We start from the raw sequence: 18768 nt of genomic DNA, 5'->3' as shown, positions 1-18768 counted from the left end.
CATCCATTTTCTTCCGCTTATCCAGAGTCAGGTCGCGAGGGCAGCAGCTTTAGGAGGGACTCCCAGACTTCCCTCTCCCATGCCACTTCATCCAGCTCATCCCGGTGGATCCCAAGGCGTTCCCAGGCCAGCCGAGAAACATAGTCTCTCCAGCGCATCCTGGGTCGTCCACGGGGTCTCCTACCGGTGTGACATGCCCGTAACACCTCCCCAGGGAGGCGTCCAGGAGGTATCCTGATGAGATGCCCGAGCCACATCTGGCTCCTCTCTACGGGAGAGCCCGGACACTGCGGAGGAAACTCATTTCGGCCGCTTGTATCAAACTTTTATAACAAAACCTAAATGCCACTTTATTCTTGACCTAACTTTTCTTAGTGAAGGGAAAATCTGTTCCTATTTTCTACACTTGCTAAAAAAAAATACCCCCAAAAAAGTCGGGCTAATAAATGATTGTATGCGTCCACGTACTCTCTGCAATGCTCACGCTCACGTACTCGCGCAGAACGCAAGTGAGAACTTAAAATAAAAATAAGAAACGCAACCGAGCTTCTAAAGATGGAAATTGACACACACAAAAGTGTGTTCTTTATGTTTTTATTGAAAACAAGCTGCTACTGTCTGCGGCACGGCAACGGCCGGTTTCCGCCTTTCACTCAGTGCGTGCGCGCTCCTGGAGTTTGCAAACTTTGCATGTTCTTCCCGAGCCCGCGTGGGCACTCCAGTTTCCTCCTGCATCCCAAAAACATGCTAGATTGGCCGATTGAGCACTGTAAATAGCCCTTAGGTGTGAGTGCGGATGGTTGTTGGTCTCTGTGTGCCCTGCGATTGGCTGGCAACCGGTTCAGGGTGTCCCCCCCATCTTTTTCAATATGGAATATGATTTACCCTGAAAAAAAAAATCAAAATATTTTTATTTTTTTCTTTAATCCATGAAATTATCTCCTTCCGTTAAAAACTGTGGGGTCTTACGTTTTTAACGGTGGGAGCTAATTTAAGTGGATAAAAAACGAGGAGGGTGTTGGTCAATTCTTATGACGCATGTGGTATGTAGCAGAGAAAATTCGCATTTGTTGTACGTACTGTTAAAACGTATCTTGGTGATGCCAACTGTAAATCCTAGGATTTACGTCGTAAAGAGCGCATTATGACGTTTTTTATTTATTTATTTTTTTTGCTTGCACACGTATACACACTTATATTGGAACTCGCAGCTTTACTGTGACCATCCTTCACAAAATGCTACAAAAAGCACATCTGAAGATGTTTCTCTTGTCCTTCTTTTTGTGGCAGAATATCTGTATTGGCTCAGTTTTTTCATTGGACTTGCAATCTTCCCTGAATGGAACTTATCATGGGGTCAAAACTAAGAAAAACGGCCCAAGTGTCTTTGATAATACCTCAAGAGCTGTTGAAGATGAAGTAAGTTTTGCTTGTTCAATTTAAATTCAAAATGACATACGTTTCAACCTTTTATTCTTCCATAAGAATTCTGTGGCCAGACTGAATACTTCCTGTGCTTTCTGTTGTTCTTCTAGAAAGGTGGGCTCCACCCACTAGCCAACCCAATACACAATGAACAGGATGTGGAAATTTATAAGCCTATAGTTCTAAATCCCAGTATTCTCACATTCCCATGGCAACCCAAGGTCGGCGCCTATCAATACACAATAAAGGTATCATTCATTAATATGAGTAAGAGTGTTTTGGGCAAACACCTTTCATAGTGTTCAATTACAATTCAATTTAATGAAGAGACGTATCTTTGCTCACAATGCTTTGGATAGGCAACGGGCGGCAGTGGAAATTTCAGCTGGTCTTCCTCCAACACGAGCGTGGCCACAATGACTGTCAAAGGCGTAATGACAACAGCCAGGGACATTGGCGTCAGTGTGATTAAAGCGCAGGATATGCGTAACCCTCTCCATTTTGGGGAGATGAAGGTATGGTGGCTGACAATCCCTTTCATTTGCAAATTTAATTCACAATTATGAATGTATGTTTTTTGTATTGAAAGCAAGAGATTTAGCAGTGCACCGAGAGCACTGTATTATCTGCATTTTTGCCGAGAGCATTTATTAATCTCAGATCATGTTGTTAGGATACGGATTTTAGCTATTGATCTGACTCCAAATTACGATCAACACTTAACACAAGTTTCTATGTCCTAATCCACACACTGGCGCACCTAACAATTTTGCGAGTTCGTTCTGTCAAAGAGAAGACCAGTAGATCAATCAGACCAAATTTACCAAATGTTTATTCCTAACAAAGTGCTCTAATACAGGCCTGGGTCCCGGGTCCCTCACACTAAAACTCGTGCGTTTCTGTGACCACCAAAAGACGACACATTCTTCCGGGTTGCCCAGTTTTAAAGAAACACAATATGAATATTTAAAGCATGCAAAATATTGTGTGATGATTGGTCGATGGTCATCTCCTCCCCGTCGAGGTGTCATCACTGCGGTCAGGAGTTTGGGGATTTTCCTCTCGAAGCCCAACCACCTGGACGTGGTATTGTTCTTTGATCACCGACCTCGAGGTGTTATCTGTTGGAATAATCTCGGGGGAAGCCTTGGCCTGCCAGATCAGGAGGCCTTATCTTTATGAGTTTACGACTCTCCTTTAAACTAAATGCTTTCTATTTGGTTCAAGGAATGTCTTTTGATCCTTGTCAGCCTTATGTTTCCTTCCTGTCCTTATGTTACTTTTGTGTTTGTTTTGTAAGAAGTCTTCAATGACAATGAGCAGAGCTTCTTTGCATAGGCGAAATGTTCTTTGTCAGTTTAAAGGGACTTCATTCCTTTTAGTTAACTGTAGCTTTGATTCATAGATTGTAGATGATCAAAATTGGTTATATACAGTTTGAAGAAGTCACATTAAAGTTATCCCATATTTACTCAATGTTCGTTTAAGGAACTGTATATCAGTTACCTTACATTTACTTAATATGTGCTGAAAGGTTTAAGTAAGGTTAGATATTATTATTATTATGTGTTGTGTTAGTTTACTAAGAAGTTAAACTTAGCAGGAGTCGGCCACCTGTGGAGAGGACAACTGGTTGGGGGAAGAAAGCAGACTCTGCACTCCCAATGTGGGGGTCGAGAAGATCAATTCACACCACACTACATTCCCTCTCTAATCAGCGTTACTACAGCCACCATCTCCCTTCCTTTAGTGTAGCAACGCCTCTGTAGCCAGGGCATCCAAGACATCAAAAAGAGGAGCACGTGGGGGAGGAACTCAGAACTGGCGGAAACTGCAACCGAGCCTCCCCCCAATACTAGATATTATATTGATATGATTATATGTTTAACACAACCTTGAAAAATATGTTTGCTAACTGCTGAAAGCACATTTCCCTTTAATGTGAAACATTTATTAACGTGGTGTAAAATTGATTTATTTTTTAGCATAAAAGAGACATTGTGGCTTGAGCCAATTCATAAAAGCAACAAAGAGCATCACATCATAAAAAACAAACACATCACCCAACCCTTAACTGTTGGCCTGCTGAGTGAGAGGACTGGTACTGAGGTCCGCCACTTTTGTGGGGAGGCTGTCAGATATCACTTTGATTACTTAATGGAGCTTAATTAACTTAAACGTGTACTTTGATCCCGAAGTTTGACATTGATTATAAAAATGTAATCCTATAGGTATATGTCATTGAACCTATGGTAATGGCCTTTGGTTGGTGCCAAGTGGAAGCTCGAGTGGGCACGATTCTAGAGCTACCGCTCAGAATATTTGGCCGACTGGAGGAAAAGTGGATGGAGCCAGTCATGCTGAGTGACTGCTCCCGCTTTGACCTGCAGGTAGATGAGGAAAGCCAAGGCATCTTTCAGCAGCTCGAAGGCAAGTCTGCAAATGCATTCTGATGTATAAAAAGATGAATGACTTTACTTTTTACCGGTGGCCATCAAGTAAAAGTCACTAACTAATAGATGGCACATTCGTTGGTCATCCTGCATGTCAGTTAGGAACAGACCACTCGGGCATATTGTATTTTAGAATAAAAGTGCATGTTTGCTTATTGTATTGTTTGTATTTGTTGGTTGTGGCAGTGAGACCAGCAATACATCAATGTGGGTGTGTTTGGTAGGACCCGCAGAAATTGTTCAGCATTGAAACATTTTAAAATTGCTGCTTTAAAAAAACACCTTTCTGCCTTGCAGGTCGTTTGGGTCCAGGCCAAGGTCACTGCAGTGGGTTGAGAACCAAAGCCCTGGCCCCGGGCTACACCACGCTCTCCGTCAGCTCCAACCATGGCAACGTTCACCTCGGCGCAAAGATCACGATTGCAGCTTATCCTCCCCTCATCGTGAGTCCTAAAAAGTCTCAATGCGAACATCCTTGTCGGCAGATTTTGTTCATCTAACGTCACAAACCTTCCCTTAAGTCACTCAAAATGCCAATTAGCCTTTGTTCTCTATGGTGGCAAAGAAGCCACTCTAACACGCACCTTGCGCATTCATACACACAGCCTGCCCTTGGAATCAAGGCAGAAATGGGATGATCAGTGACTCTTCAAATGCTCTACTCTTGGCTTTCTTCCAAGCTCTATGCATTTTAATTATGCATTATACGCTTGCTAGTCTGATTTATAAAAGTACGCCTCTCTGCTGCATAGGAATAAGATGCACTGGGCGATACTGCAAAAATCTGCCATTGTGATATAGGCCGTTTTATGTCATAACAATATACGCTGTCGCGCTCCTTAGACTAATTGTCTTGCTGATGTCATTTGGCAGGCTATTGACCCCGTGTCCGTGGCTGTTGTGACACTGGGTTCCTCTAAAGACATGCTGTTTGAGGGCGGGCCTCAGCCTTGGGTTCTGAAGCCCTCTAAATTCTTCTGTGACTTGAAAGCTGAGAATGAAGAAAGCGTGAGCCTGACTCTGGCTAGCCCACTGTCCCATAATTATGGTCAGCACTTGGTCAGAGCAACCTGCAGGGCATTGGGAGAGCAGGTAATTTTTCCATGTTTGTTTAAATAAAATGATGTTGATATGAGGTAGGCTTGACTTTTCCTCTTAAAAACTACACATTTTAGCTTTGTCTTTGTATGTATTGGCCGCAACGCTGATTTTAACGGTACTTACACAATCCATGCCGACAGAATATTAGTTTGTACAATACTTTTCTGATCCTAGAGATGTGTATTATGGTGACCCCACTGTCAGCTTTGTAGTGACCCAGCAAAACTTTGCAGATGCTGGAGGTGAGGGTGAGCAACAAGGCCAGTATGAGCAACCCTTATCCCGCTGAAGAGCGGGCATCTGTAAAGTTTGTTTGCGCTCCTCCGTCACGCTTCACGCTGGTCCCAGTGTACGCCGTTCCACAGCTGGAACTCTCATGCCCTCTGCTGCAGCAGAACAAATACGTGGTACGCTTCTTTCTTCCTCCTCCTTGATTTAATTTAAAAAAAAAAAAACTCACTATTGCAATGGTAGTATTTTGGCAAAATGATCCAACGGCTGATTGTGTGTCTTGTGCTGTTTTAAAGGTACCGGTTTCCAATTACCACAACTCAGTTTTAGAGCTTGCTGCTTTTGATGAGCAAGGGCGGATGTTTGACAACTTCAGCTCACTGAGCACAGTGTGGGAATCAAGCAAAGTGTCCCTGGCCAGTATCGAGCCTACCCTACCTATGACCCTTGAACCTTTTGAAGATGAAAACAAACAGATGAAACTACACGGTATAAGTGTCCTTAAAACTTGGTCCTTTGTTTTATTTTATCAGACCTAATCTTGGATATGTATTCTCTGGGTGAGCTTTTTGGAGAGGAAGCCTTCGCTGAATTGATTGCCTCAACTTCCATTGCTGGAGTTCTTTGATGTCTAAAATCACGGATTGCTTTGTTTTTGAATGAGCAATTCTTTGTCACCCGTAACAGGCCGGCAGACCGTCGTCGTGCATCGTCAATCGGGGATTGCTGCCATCACGGCGACAGCGCTGGAATATCAGAGGTCTCATATCCAAGCATCCAATTTTTATCGACGGGTACGTGTCAAATTTGACAGTTATCATCATTGAACAGTTTTTCTCTCCTTGCTGTGACGGTGACCTACTTGCCCATTTTGTCCTCCCTGAAAAACATTAAAACCCCTCTTTGGTGCATTTCCAATATATAACAAATTCTCAAAGCTACAGTACTGCATTTGAGTTTAAAAGGAGGCTTTTATTATCAAAGCGCCATTTCTTGCTTTCTACCAAAAGGAAATCTGCAGCTAGGCAAGGACAGGCGCATGTTAATATTGCTTGTAAATATGCAGTGATTGCCTTGGGCTGCATGCTGCATTGAAGATGGCAAACAATCGTTGCAGTTTCAGTTTTACATTCATTGTGTGGGCTTAATTGTCAGACAAAAAATTTACAAAATATTTTGTAGTTTCTTGACATTTTTTGCCACACGAATACAGCATCTTGCGATTTTTGTAGCTCAAATATTCAATGTCACTTGACTCTGAATGCATAATAGCATTTTGTGGATGCAGTCCGATTATAGACTTGTCCATTAACCTTTACTTTTTATGCAAGTATTTTAGAAGAAAATAAATCCCTGATGGTCCAGTGATTTAAGATGTGGCGCTTTCACCGCTGTAGCCTGGGCTTGATTCCTGGTCAGGCAACCATATGCAGCCATAAGGGGGGCACATGTCAATATCGCCCCTGTGCCGATCTCAAGCACAGGCAAATGCAGAGGGTTGTGTTAGGAAGGGCATCCAGCATACAAACGTCTAATGCGAACCATTTAGACAAAAATGGATGGTTCGCTGTGGCGACCCCTGAGGGGAAAAGCCGAAAGGAGTCACCATTTTTTATATATGGTCATTTGTGGATTGACCGATTTTCCATTGATTTCAATTAATTAGTTTCTTTTTGACTGTTTCAACTTTTTTTGTGGAAAGAGTGACACGTTTACCCCTGTGTCAGCAACATTGGAACTCCTGTTAGTTGAAGCTGTGAAGGTTCTTCCTGAAACATTGACCATATTCAACCACCCAGATGTGCGGGTAAGAGATCTGTTGTTATTCTACTGATTGATAACCGTTAGGTCCATACATTTAGTATTAAGTACTGTATTTTTTGCAAGGAAATTAATCCAAGCACGTTTGATAGTTTTTCAAGGGCACTGCTTGGCTAAAATGTGTTTGACACATGTAAGGCATAAACCAAATTGGAGATATGCTGAAAAGTTTTACGTGTGTTTTTCCTTACAGATTAATCTTGTCGTACGAGCGGGGTCAGGCCACTTTTTTGTCAATAGCAGCATGAAAGACATTGCAGATATGGTGTTTCAGGACACCCAAGGAATAGTTCAGGTATGTGGGGACATCTGGATTTGTATTGGAGTCCATCAGGGAAGGAAAATAGGAAATCACAGTATAAATGCATATGGTGGGTTAAAGGGTTCAATTTGAATTTCTCTTGTGAATTCCTTTATGTGGCCAGGTTGCCCCCATCCAGCCAGGTGTGGTGCAAGTGATGATTCATGACCTTTGTTTAGCAGTCCCATCTACAGCCAAAGCCACAGTGCGGGTTTCCGAAATCCTGGAGGTGAATTTGAGAGTGGTCGACAAGGTCAGTTTCCAGTCTGATAATTCCTCATTTAATGAATGTGGTTGATACGATGATCCTTATTACCGTGTATGTAACACATTCCATACGTGCCTTGGTGGCTCTCAATATATTTGTTCTGTACGAGTGGTTAAATTGTAATATTCATAGAGCTCCCTTTGGTTTGCCCTTCGCCTCATTTGTCTCATTGACAGGTGGAAATTGGCAAATCAGTAAGGTGTTATGTCACAGTGTTGGATGACAGCAAAAAGCCTTTCCCGACCAGCTATTTCCTATTCATGAAATTGAGAGTTAAGGCAGCGTCTTCAATCGTCGCATTAATGTAAGTGATATGACACTTGATGTGGTGCTGGTGTTAAAAAATATCTTAACCTTAGTGGACGCATCTTTCTGTTTCTTTTATAGACCACTCGCAGAGTCCACAGAACATGACACTGCGGTTTACGTTGCAAAAGGTCTTTCTATTGGCCAGACAACGTTGTCAGCTGTCGTAGTAGATAAAAATGGGAGAAAAATGTCATCTGCCCCTCAACAAATCGAGGTATTTTGTCTGTTCACGTCACTCAAGTCATGATCACAACTTTCAACATAGAAACTACACCATGTGTTTTTTGTTGTTGTTTTTAAATAGGTATTTCCACCGTTCAAACTCATCCCTCGGAAAATGACTCTGCTGATTGGAGCAATGATGCAGGTGTGTTTGTGTATACGCGACCGATGCTCATGCTGACAGCGGGTAGCGTCAGTTGAACTTGCCAGAAGAGTTCATTTGGTCTGCCATCACTTTTCCAAAAGGGACCTTTGCCATGCTTTCTTCAGCGTCGTTATGCTCATTAAAAAGCACCGTTATGTAATCAGAACATGGGGCAATGTGATGTACCCCTTCAGAAAGTTCATCTAAAATCTCGTGATTTTTGCCTCGATGTAAGTGTCATCGTCAAATAAATGGTTATTACTTTTCTAAAATGCTTAGGCCTGTGTGTTACATTGGCAAAATGTACTGATTCATCTGGTTCAGAATCTCTCTCTCTTTCTAGATCACATCCAAGGGTGGACCACAGTCCAATATTCTGTTTTCTATCTCGAATGAAGACATTGCTTCTGTTAATGCCACAGGTCACGTCAAGGGTGTGACCGTTGGTAACGTCACTGTGACAGGCCTCGTCCAAGCTGTCGATGCTGAAACCGGCAAGCTGGTTGTTGTGTCAAAGGTAAATAACGTCATCGGGTGATGTGGGTGAGTTGTCCCAGATGCAACTGCAAATGGAACTTCTGTGTTTTTAGGATCAGGTAGAAGTTGAGGTTGTGCATTTGACTGCCATTCGAATTCGAGCACCCATTACACGTATAAAGACGGGAGCGCAGGTACACACTGTACATTCTAAGAAAGTTTGTTTCCATTCGATCACGTTTTATGAAATGGTCGCCATGGGCCCTTATCGTACCTGATTTCCTTCTGTAGATGCCTGTTTTTGTGATGGGTTTGACCAGTAGCCAAAAACCCTTCACCTTTGGCAATGCTGTGCCAGGACTTAACTTCCACTGGTCCACTACCAAAAGGGACATCCTGGATGTCCAGTCAAGACACTCTATGGTATGCATGTGCATCACCTGCATGTACTGTAGCTACCCTCACTGTTGTTCACTATTCACTCATTGCCATATTTGCCTTCCTATGCCCGCAGGCCAATGTGGAGCTCAACGCCGAGCACAATTTCGGCATGAGCGTGACGGGTCGAACGAGAGGGCGGACTGGGCTCAAGGTTGTCCTCAGAGTTGTCGATCCGGTTGTTGGTCAACTTGCTGGGGATCTTCCAGAGCTTAAAGATGCGATCCAAATCCAGGTACACCTCTAAAACTGGGCTCGGATTGGCATTTTACTATAAAGTGATCTAATTGCCATCATGTACCAACTTGCCCCATCTCCTGCTGCGTCCTTCAAATCTGAATGTCAAAAACTGCAATGCAGTGCAATTATTGATTCTGAAGTCAGCTTTGTGACGCGATAAGGCTACAAATTAAACTTCACAGTATGTCAGAAACTATAACATGTCAACCGTGCCCTAATAATGTTAGTGTCACTATTTGCTTTGATCAAGGTCTATAACAACCTATACGTGATGAAGCCCCAATCCGAGATACTCATGAGTCCAAATTCTACCTTCAAACTCCAAATAAACAGGTCAGTTCACCTTGCAAGTTTCTTAATGAAACAAACTTACCTGTAAGTTGATTTGTGTTCATTTGCACTAGGGATGGCGAGGCTGCGCTGTCATACCAGATGATGAATTGGACTAACCAAGTTGCTATAGCGCAAGTTGATGACGAGGGCTTCCTCTTCTCTGGCCCACTCACTGGCATGTCACCACTGCTGGTTACTTCACAAGAGTCCTTTGGTGTCAATCAAACTCTCATCGTCCCAGTAAAGGTCAGTTTGGGGCACTTATTAGGGTCCAGAAGTGTGAGCAACGAAAAAATAAAACGTCATACTTGAACTGCTTCATTACCTTTATCCAAAGACATTCAGGTGAAAATTGGAAAAAAATACCAAAACCATTCGCAAAACCTAATCGCCAATTGATTGTTCGTCATTGATTTTCGCAATTTGGTTCTTAAGTCCATGTTTATGTTCAAAGGAGCTCCAGGCTGTCAACCTCTATTCACACTTACACATACCCTGCTCTCTTGCTGTATGGTAAACAATTGTACAAAGTCTTGTGGTGACATTGTAAGGCGGCAACACTCCCCTCCTCTTCCCTCAGGTGGTTCCTGTGTCCTACGTGCGCTTCAGTACCAGTCCAGCGTTACACACGCCCACCGGGGAGAGCTTGAAAGCCCTCCCTTTGGGGATTGTCCTCACCTTCACCGTTCATTTTCACACCAGCACTGGAGAGACCCTGCACAGCTCCAACAGCCGTGTCACCTTCTCCACAAACAGGTGAGTCTTCACTCTACCTCTCGATCTAAGCAAATATCCCTGTGGTATTCACGAAGAAGTGGGGTGCTGATGATGTACCAACTGCCAACAACCTTGAATAATTTACACAATTGTTTTTACGATGACTAATTGACATCTCCATGTGGTATTCCTGGAAGACTGAAAGCAAAATATTTACAATCGAATACCAGACCTGTGAGCACTTATGAAATTCTGCATTATAAGAATGATCTCTGCTTTATGAACATGGCACAGTAACAGTTCATCCCTTTGAGTACAGTTTGGAATCATGAGGCAGACAATACCTGTAATTCACTACGTTAATACACAAAGCTGAGACAGAAAACCATGAAGGTCTACCTTTCAAATACTTTTTCTTTACTAGGGATGATCTGGTGCAGATAGAGTCTGGGCCTGATAACCACACTTTGACGGTCAGGACGGTGAACGTCGGCCTCACCCTTCTGTCTGTGCACGACAACGGAAACACTACAATGGCAGACTACATTCCTCTTCCCGTGGAGCACGCCATACTGCCAGGAGAGGCCCACAGGTTGGTGGTGGGAGACGTCATTTGCTTTACTGCACAGCTGACCAGTCAACATGGTGAGCATGTGAATGTGCCAAATCATCGGAACAGTTTGTCATCTTGCGCAGTGTTTCACTCAACTTTTCTCTGCAGGAGGTCATGGTATTTGGAGCTCCTCAGCCCATACTGTGCTCCAGGTGGATTCCAAAACTGGTGCAGCTGTGGCCAGAGACAATGGGGCAGCTACCGTGTACTACGAGATACCTGGTGTTTTAAAAACATACAGAGAGGTAATGTATGTTTTCTTAAACATAGCGGAACTCTGAGCGACAAACGTAGGTGGTAAAATTTACAAATGCTAAATTACTGCGGTGTTGTTGTTTTTTTTGGGTCCTTTGGTAGAACTGATTAAATTCTAATTATCTATATTAAGCTCGAGGAGAGAAATTTGAATTACAAAGAAGACAGGACATGGAAATGGCATAGCAAAACGTCTTTACATACAAAACTACAAACCAAAATCACCCAACAGGCAGTGAACGTTAAAAGTAAGCCTGTCAATAAAATGGGATTATATGTGCGCCACGTGTTTTGCCGCAAAGACAATAACCTGAAGCACAGTTGTGTGTGTGTGTGTGTGTGTGTGTGTGTGTGTGTGTGTGTGTGTGTGTGTGTGTGTGTGTTAGCTCGTATCTCATTAAAGCACAAATGAAAGAATGAAACTGTAATGTAATCAGTTAAGAAGACAATGCCTGAGATTGGAATCCAAATTAAGGTAACCAAATAAAATAACTTTTATTTAATAGGCAGTTATGTTTTGTCCTACACTACCATTCAAATGTTTGGGGTCACCCAGACAATTGAGTGTTTTCCATGAAACATAATTGCACGAGGGTTTTCTAATCATCCATTAGCCGAACGCGGTTAACAAACAGAATGGATTTACCACATTAACAATGTATGTAACAAACCTAATGTTAGCAATTTTATTTAAGAATAAGACATTTCTAAGTCACACCAAACGTTTAAACTACGTTTAAAGAATTATGAACTGGGATAAGTGTGAGTACTCAGTAAACTGGAAGAAGTGAGATTACTCATAGTATGAGTATTGAGCTCACACAAGACAAAAAACGATCGGGAACCACTCCCATCATCGGAAAGAACATCCTCCCGCCCGCATCTAGATGGTGCCAATTTTTGTGTTGGTGGTAACACTTGATCAAGGAGAGAAAAGATGAATTGGACATCACAGAATTCAGTCCACCTAATTGAGCTTAATGTAACCCGCATATTTGTACAGATACTGAATCTCTTATTTTAAGTGTAATTAATTAGCTTTTTTTTTTTTCTTTTCCTCCTGACTGTTAGGTTGTGGTGAAATCGTCTCCAAAGACAGCCGCAATGACGCAGGCCTTGCCAGTTAGAATTAGCAAGCAGACTGAAGTCTTATTCACAACCAGAGGACAAGGAACCAATCTCATTGGTACGGGAAATACTCAACTAGTGAAATTTTGTCACTACACGTAGATAATTACAAAACAAATCTCAGAATTGTTGTTTTTCCAGTCATCACCCCAAAACAGAACAACATTGTTAAACGGTAATGGAACCTTGAAGGCCACTTGTTCGGGTGAATAACTAGAAATAACTGCAGTTGACTGTTGATGTAAAAACCCACGCGACATTGGTCTCCACTTTAAGCCTCATGGCCCTCATATTTATTGAAGTAAAAAAAAAGACTTCACTCATTCCGTGTGTTATCTTCAAGTTTGAATTCAGAATATAGTTAACAGTGAAGCTTATTAAATCACTCTCAAATGCTTTTGGCACAGCTCCTTCCATGTTTCCAATCTTCATCTAATTTCTTTAACTCCTCTACTTATTGTAGCCTTAAGCTTATGCGGATGTAATGTATCCTGCAGGAACCTGCTCCTCGTTCCAGACAGAAGCCATCGCGCTACTGCAGCCAGAAACCTCAGTCGCTTGCCACCTCAGCTTTACCAGCGATGCTGTTGATTTCCCCGCAAGCAGCGTCTTCAAGACACACACCAGCTTTGATCCCAGCATTGGTATGTTGGATCTGTAATGAGCTGGAGAATATATGTATTTGTTAACCCATATTTAACCAGCAAAGTCAGCTGAGAACCCATTTAAATAAAAATTAAATTGAATCTGAGGTTTCAATGCCCCTCGGTTAAAGTGCCTTTGATAGCTTTGAGATGGCTCTGTGCAACAAGGTTGTCTTGAAACAAACGTGGCCTGTGTGCCTCCATGTGAGGGATCAGGTAAATACAGCTTTACAAGCTGTAATCAATAGCTGTGAGGCTTTCGGAGTGTATCTAACGGCGCCCATCAAAGATGCCAGCTCGATATGTTGTGCTGCAGAGGTATCTTTGTGCTTGAAGCCTTGTCTAATTACATTGAAGTGAGTGGCTAAGCTTTTTTATTTGGTTGTTTTTGTTTTTATGTCATTTTGTATCATTTTTTTCACAACATAATTTTTTGTTCTTGCCATAGGCTTGTACAAGTGTTTAATCACCCTACAGCCAATGACAGACCAGCTGATCCGAGTTCTCAGCATGTCCATGACCAACCTACTAGTGAAGGCTGGCCTGGAGGGCAGCGCCTTCTCTGAGGAGCAGGTCAGCGCCAAACTGCCGATAGAGCTCGCCCTCTACTGCGACCTGACTGAGCGCGGCCTCTACTGCCACCTGACGGAGCTGATGCTCTCCAACCTGCAGCCATCTGTGGAGCTCACAGTCTACGGTCCAGCTGTTGCCCGAGCAGACTTGACGGTCAGAGGAAAGAACTTTTTTCATCCAAATACAGATGCCTCGAAAAAACAAAAATCTTTCTGTGTCTTAGGTGGTTTCCAGTTCTCCCGTCATTGATATTCAAGAGATTGAAGCACACAGAAGCTCTCAGAGTCTGTCGAAGTACACCATCAGGGTTTTGGACCTGCGAGCGGCTGACTCTGCTTCCATTACCATCAGCAGTGCCTCCTCGGGTCAGAGTCTCGTCATCCCGGTCACTTTGATACACGAGGCTGAGCCTGGTGCAGGCATGCAAGGTTCGTTCCCCTCTGTGGGTTGGTTCATGGGGAGTCACAATAAGGTTGTGTCTTAAAAGGGACTGTTATAAAATCTTGTGATTTTTAAATGTTTTACACTACTAATTTTAGGGAGAAAAAGAATGTCCAATTACATCAACATACATTTTGTAAGAGAATTGTTGCCAAAACATTTCTGCCCTGTGTTGTAATCAATAATTTGTGCATTGTTGTCGCTCTATCTAGGCCTTAGAATACATTTTGATCTATCCAGGCCTTGGAATACATTTTGACTCGTACTTCATCTTGTTCGCTTCAACTAAAGCCGCTGCACAATTTGTTAACACAGAGAGGGACCGCCCACCACCCGACTGTTTCCACGTGATGCTGTTTACCCTGTTTGCCTTGCTAGCCGGTCCATCCATCGTCATCGTCGGTAGGATGCCAGTTACTATTAAATCGCTTTCATCTTGACCTCTATATCTTAAATTGTAACACACCTTTGGTCTTGACTATGCTGTTCGACACTTTAAGCTATGATACATGTACAGGTCATACTTGTATATCATTTGAATGATAATGCATATCATTTTTTCCTCTTTGAATATGCTATTTTTGATGCTCAGTCTTGATGGAGGTGTGGTTCTAATAAGCTTTTCACAAACTGTCCCATTTTGTCTCCTGCAGTCTACCACTCAGTGTTCCCGCCAGAGCAGCCAAAATATCAGATCGTCATCAGGAGGCCTCCACGCTTTACTGGTAGGACACAGTTAGAATGACGTTCCCTGTTAGAAAACCAGTGAATACGCTTGAACGGATATAATGAATACACTTGCAAGAAACGAATGTGAATTGTTAAATCATAAATCTGATCTGGCATTCACTATAATTACTAAAAGTAGACTAAAACACTCCTCAAGCTAATACCATACTAACAATCACAATCATTTTTCTCATATTACATTTTATAAATACCTTTGAATTAACTGGCACCCCTCTTGGCTCCTTTCTTAGCCCCAAATACTTTCAACCAGTCCATATCCCGGATGGAGCCAAACAACAGCTCCAAGTTGCGTCTCTATTCTACCAACTACTGACACAGCTTTCATCAATCCTCTCGTCCCACAGAGGGTCATCACTGAATGTACCTCAGTACCCTCGCAGTGAAAGCTGTTGGATGCGACTGCAAAATCGTTGCATTTCGATATTGGTACAAGACTTGCAATTGGTTTCCCTCAATAAATATGCCTCTTCAAATAAAAGTGATTAATAAAACAATTATTTTGGGCATTTTTTGTTCAAAGTTTTTGCTGCACCAGCTTTGTTGTTTTGCAATGTTTCCCTCTTGCTTAGGAAAAGTGTAAAGCCAAAAGAGCATCAACCAACGCGCGAAGGCGGAAGTTCACCCTGCCATGAAGCGTTTGTATAACCACACCAGAGACCCAAGGGGGTCCTTTGTGCAGTATCATTTCAAAGTCTTGACTGAATGGCAGCGTGAAGATGTGTATATTTGAAATAAGCTACCGCTTGCACGAGGCTGCTTTGACTAATTGGACTCAGTTAAAATGTGAATCCATGCAAATGTGGAAGTAACAGTTTCAAAATGACTGCTATCGGATGTTAGTGGCATGTAAATGTGAGCCTCCAATCCAACTAGGACTCATTAAGGCAGTCAAACCCACCAAGCTCAAATGACATTCACTTCATTCTCTCAAGGCACACAGTTTGCATAAAGTCCACCACCTGTCAGCCCGCCACGCTGGGAACTGCTGGGCTGCATCCGAGGTGAAGGCAAAATCATAGTTTGAAAGGAGGGGGTGTCTATGAGGTGGTCTTTGACACCTGACAGGATTGGTAAGGGTCTTTCTTTGGAATTAGCCTGATGGTTTTGGTGAGCAACATCTCTGTAGTGCCGCAGGTCAGATTCTAGAGTGTACTTAATTGTGAGTTTTCATGTGGAAAACGCAGCTTAATCTGGTTTATTTAGATAAATACAAGGTTTTAAATCAACCTTTCCGTGCTAATGTTTTGTTCAAAACCTGACATCAGATGGTTTATTAGACAAGAGTCAATATAACAAATATAAGAACTACTAGTTGAAGTTGTTTGGAAGTGAGGAGACACTGGATAAAATTGGACAGACGTCTGTTTTATTTATATATGTCCTTTAGGGACCGATGAGATCAATAAGTGATGTGAAAAAACAGTCTACGCAAATGAAAGTCTTCAATGCTGTCTTTAGTTGTTTTTTTTTTAACCAGGTCCCATAAAACTGCAGGTTCTATATTATCCACACTAATTTCATCCCTTGTTTACCACCTTACAGGCAGTAACTTATTTTTTTTTTTTATCGACTATAAACCATGCTTCGAGTTTCACGGTTTCCACGATCGAAAAACAGGCAACTTCTGTCGTGCATTAATACCGGCTCAGACCGCAAACAGGTTATTGCTTTCGTCAATCACCTTACAAGACAAAATACATTGACTTAAGACTTTTTGCGCCGAGCAAAAGTGCTTTTTGGGAAAAAAAAAAAGGGTGTTACAGGGAAAACACCGAAGCTATACCATCATCTTTATGTAGTAATGCAGCCTGTTCTGACAAATTCTGACTTATTGTGAAAATACCATGCTTGTTGCACATGTTTGCATAAAAAAAAAAAAAAAAGTTTCACTTGACAGTCAGCAGGAAAACGTTTTTCACTTTTCCGGGTTTATCTGCCTTTGCTTAGGGTATTATTTAAATAGAAAAGTCAGGGAAAGCTTTAATGGCACTCTTGGCAAATTGATGGTATTACTAATGCAATTAATACTCAAACTCAGTCATAGCGTCACATATTTAAATTTTCAAAATGCACATTCAAAAACAATTGTTTGCCAGCATGCGCATCTCATTATCACTTGTCAAACACAATTTATCGTTCGAGCAATTGCATAAAGTTGTATTATAAAGCTGTTCAGCAATTAACAATCACAGCGGGAGTTAGAGGTCGATACGCTACAGTCTCCAGCTAGCCTCACATGATACAGAATGAGGAGTTGTTAGTTTCTTGTTTTGTTTTAACCCTTTACCAGTTCCTCCATCTATCTCACTGTCTTTTTGATGATTGGGGCCCAGGGTTGTAATAGTTTTGGATTTCACATTTATAGTTGTTTCTATCTATTTATGCATTTATTTATTTTTTAATTCAGTTAATGTTAATTATTTTTTCAGATCTTTCCATCTGTGGTGCTTTCTCAAGGTTTCTCATTTTTCCTCTCAGTCAAGGAAGCATGGATGTATTGATGGATGAATTGGTGGTTTGATGGATTGATAGATTGATAGATTGATTGAGTCATCACGTCGATCGACTGTCAGAATTGTGATATTTGTGGGTTGCATGTGATAATAAAAAACGGAAGCTAAATGTGGGTCAGCGCGTAATCTGTCCTGAGCCATAATGCGCTCAACGCGACCTGCTGTCAGATTCATAAAACTTGTAAACTCCGCCCACTTGACAGCCGGCGTCTGTTTACAGAAAGTCGCGGCGGCGGTGGCGGCGGCGTGCAAGTGGACGTGCCAACCTCACGGAGCGAGCGAGATCAGCGCGTCGGTGTTATTAAGCCCGTCCGTCACATGTGGCCAAGAACTCAATGTGACGTTGACGCTTTGTACGTGAGTGACATCAATTACTTTAGTGTCCGGGAAGCCTCGTAAGAACGCTTTTATTCGGGATTCCGCTGTCACCAGCAATGGCTAGGCGTAAAAAGCGCAACAACCCGCCCGAGTATTCTGCTTGAATCCCCGCTGGCTGGCCGGAGCGTCGCTCAAACACGCGAGCCGCTTCCTGCGCCACGACGACAATGGACAGCCCGGGCACCGAGAACCCCGGCAGGGCTGCGGAGTATTTACAAGAGCTCAACAAGATCATCGAGACGCAGCAGGAGTTGCTGGAGAGGCAACGGGCGCGGATCGAGGAGCTGGAGCGGCAAGTGTGCGACTTGTGCAAGGAAAACGGATGCCTGAAGGAGCGCTACCAGCGGCACCTGGCAAGCTGCAGGCTGCTGCAAGGCGCCGACAGCCCCCACTTGCTCGGGGCCATCCAGGAGCATATCACGCATGACAAGTAAGCCCTAAGCCTCTTTGCCTGCCTGCCTGCCTGCTGCTGGCTCAACGTTCACTGCAGCCAATCAAGTTGCTGCTAAAATGAGAGCCGAACTTACCTTTCGCGTTTGTCTGCATGTTATTTGTGGATATTTATGGACCAAGTATGCTATTCTTGGCACAGAAAAACTTTTTGTCACACATTTGAGTTGGTATCTAGCCCATGGAGGAACAGGTTAACACACACCCACCCTACCCTGTATATAAAAAAAATCTAAATAAACCAGGAAAAAGTGGGATTTTTTTTTTTTTACCAATAATAAAAACTGGTGTTTATATCATAAACAAATGCAAGTAAAGCAAGAATTTTATTTCCAAACAATGTAAAAATGATTTTATGTTGGTTAATGTCAGAAAAGACCAATAATTCTAGAATGTCCATCCCTCTATTCATGCCCACTTCACCCTCGGAAGGTATCAAAACAATCCCCTCTGTATTTGAGATTTTATAGCCGCTAAGCCTTTTCTCTACAAAGTCAGTCAGTTCAGATTATCAGAGCGTCAACATCAACAACTACCAGAAG

General features: G+C 42.6%; 2 protein-coding genes across 6 annotated transcripts in view; both read left to right on the top strand.

Annotated features, from left to right (window-relative positions):
- The first annotated feature begins 1203 nt into the window (after nucleotides 1–1203).
- Nucleotides 1204–15379, top strand: LOC147061624 (nuclear pore membrane glycoprotein 210-like). Its single transcript, XM_085906713.1, has 31 exons — nucleotides 1204–1419; nucleotides 1536–1673; nucleotides 1785–1940; nucleotides 3657–3855; nucleotides 4176–4321; nucleotides 4752–4970; nucleotides 5213–5386; nucleotides 5507–5699; nucleotides 5898–6004; nucleotides 6913–7017; nucleotides 7225–7326; nucleotides 7457–7585; nucleotides 7777–7904; nucleotides 7988–8123; nucleotides 8214–8276; nucleotides 8620–8793; nucleotides 8867–8947; nucleotides 9045–9176; nucleotides 9268–9426; nucleotides 9682–9764; nucleotides 9836–10010; nucleotides 10345–10520; nucleotides 10906–11126; nucleotides 11203–11339; nucleotides 12421–12535; nucleotides 12975–13121; nucleotides 13570–13847; nucleotides 13918–14122; nucleotides 14451–14537; nucleotides 14789–14860; nucleotides 15116–15379. Exons 1-31 carry the CDS (start codon nucleotides 1237–1239, stop codon nucleotides 15196–15198), a joined length of 4503 nt encoding a protein of 1500 aa, XP_085762839.1. The 5' UTR covers nucleotides 1204–1236; the 3' UTR covers nucleotides 15199–15379.
- A 2243-nt stretch (nucleotides 15380–17622) lies between these two features.
- The window catches only part of LOC147061622 (IQ motif and SEC7 domain-containing protein 1-like), a 77294-nt gene continuing 76148 nt past the window's right edge, over nucleotides 17623–18768 (top strand). For all 5 annotated transcript variants that reach the window (XM_085920880.1, XM_085920837.1, XM_085920847.1 and 2 more), the window contains exon 1: nucleotides 17623–18206. In XM_085920880.1, the coding sequence (XP_085777006.1) occupies nucleotides 17944–18206 (263 nt within the window). In that variant the 5' untranslated portion in view covers nucleotides 17623–17943. The remainder of the gene's footprint in view (nucleotides 18207–18768) is intronic.

This window comes from Syngnathus leptorhynchus, chromosome 1, assembly GCF_054491065.1.
Source record: "Syngnathus leptorhynchus isolate UIUO chromosome 1, UIUO_Slep, whole genome shotgun sequence".
In the NCBI taxonomy this organism is placed as follows: domain Eukaryota; kingdom Metazoa; phylum Chordata; class Actinopteri; order Syngnathiformes; family Syngnathidae; genus Syngnathus; species Syngnathus leptorhynchus.
This window is presented reverse-complemented; position numbering and strand designations above follow the sequence as displayed.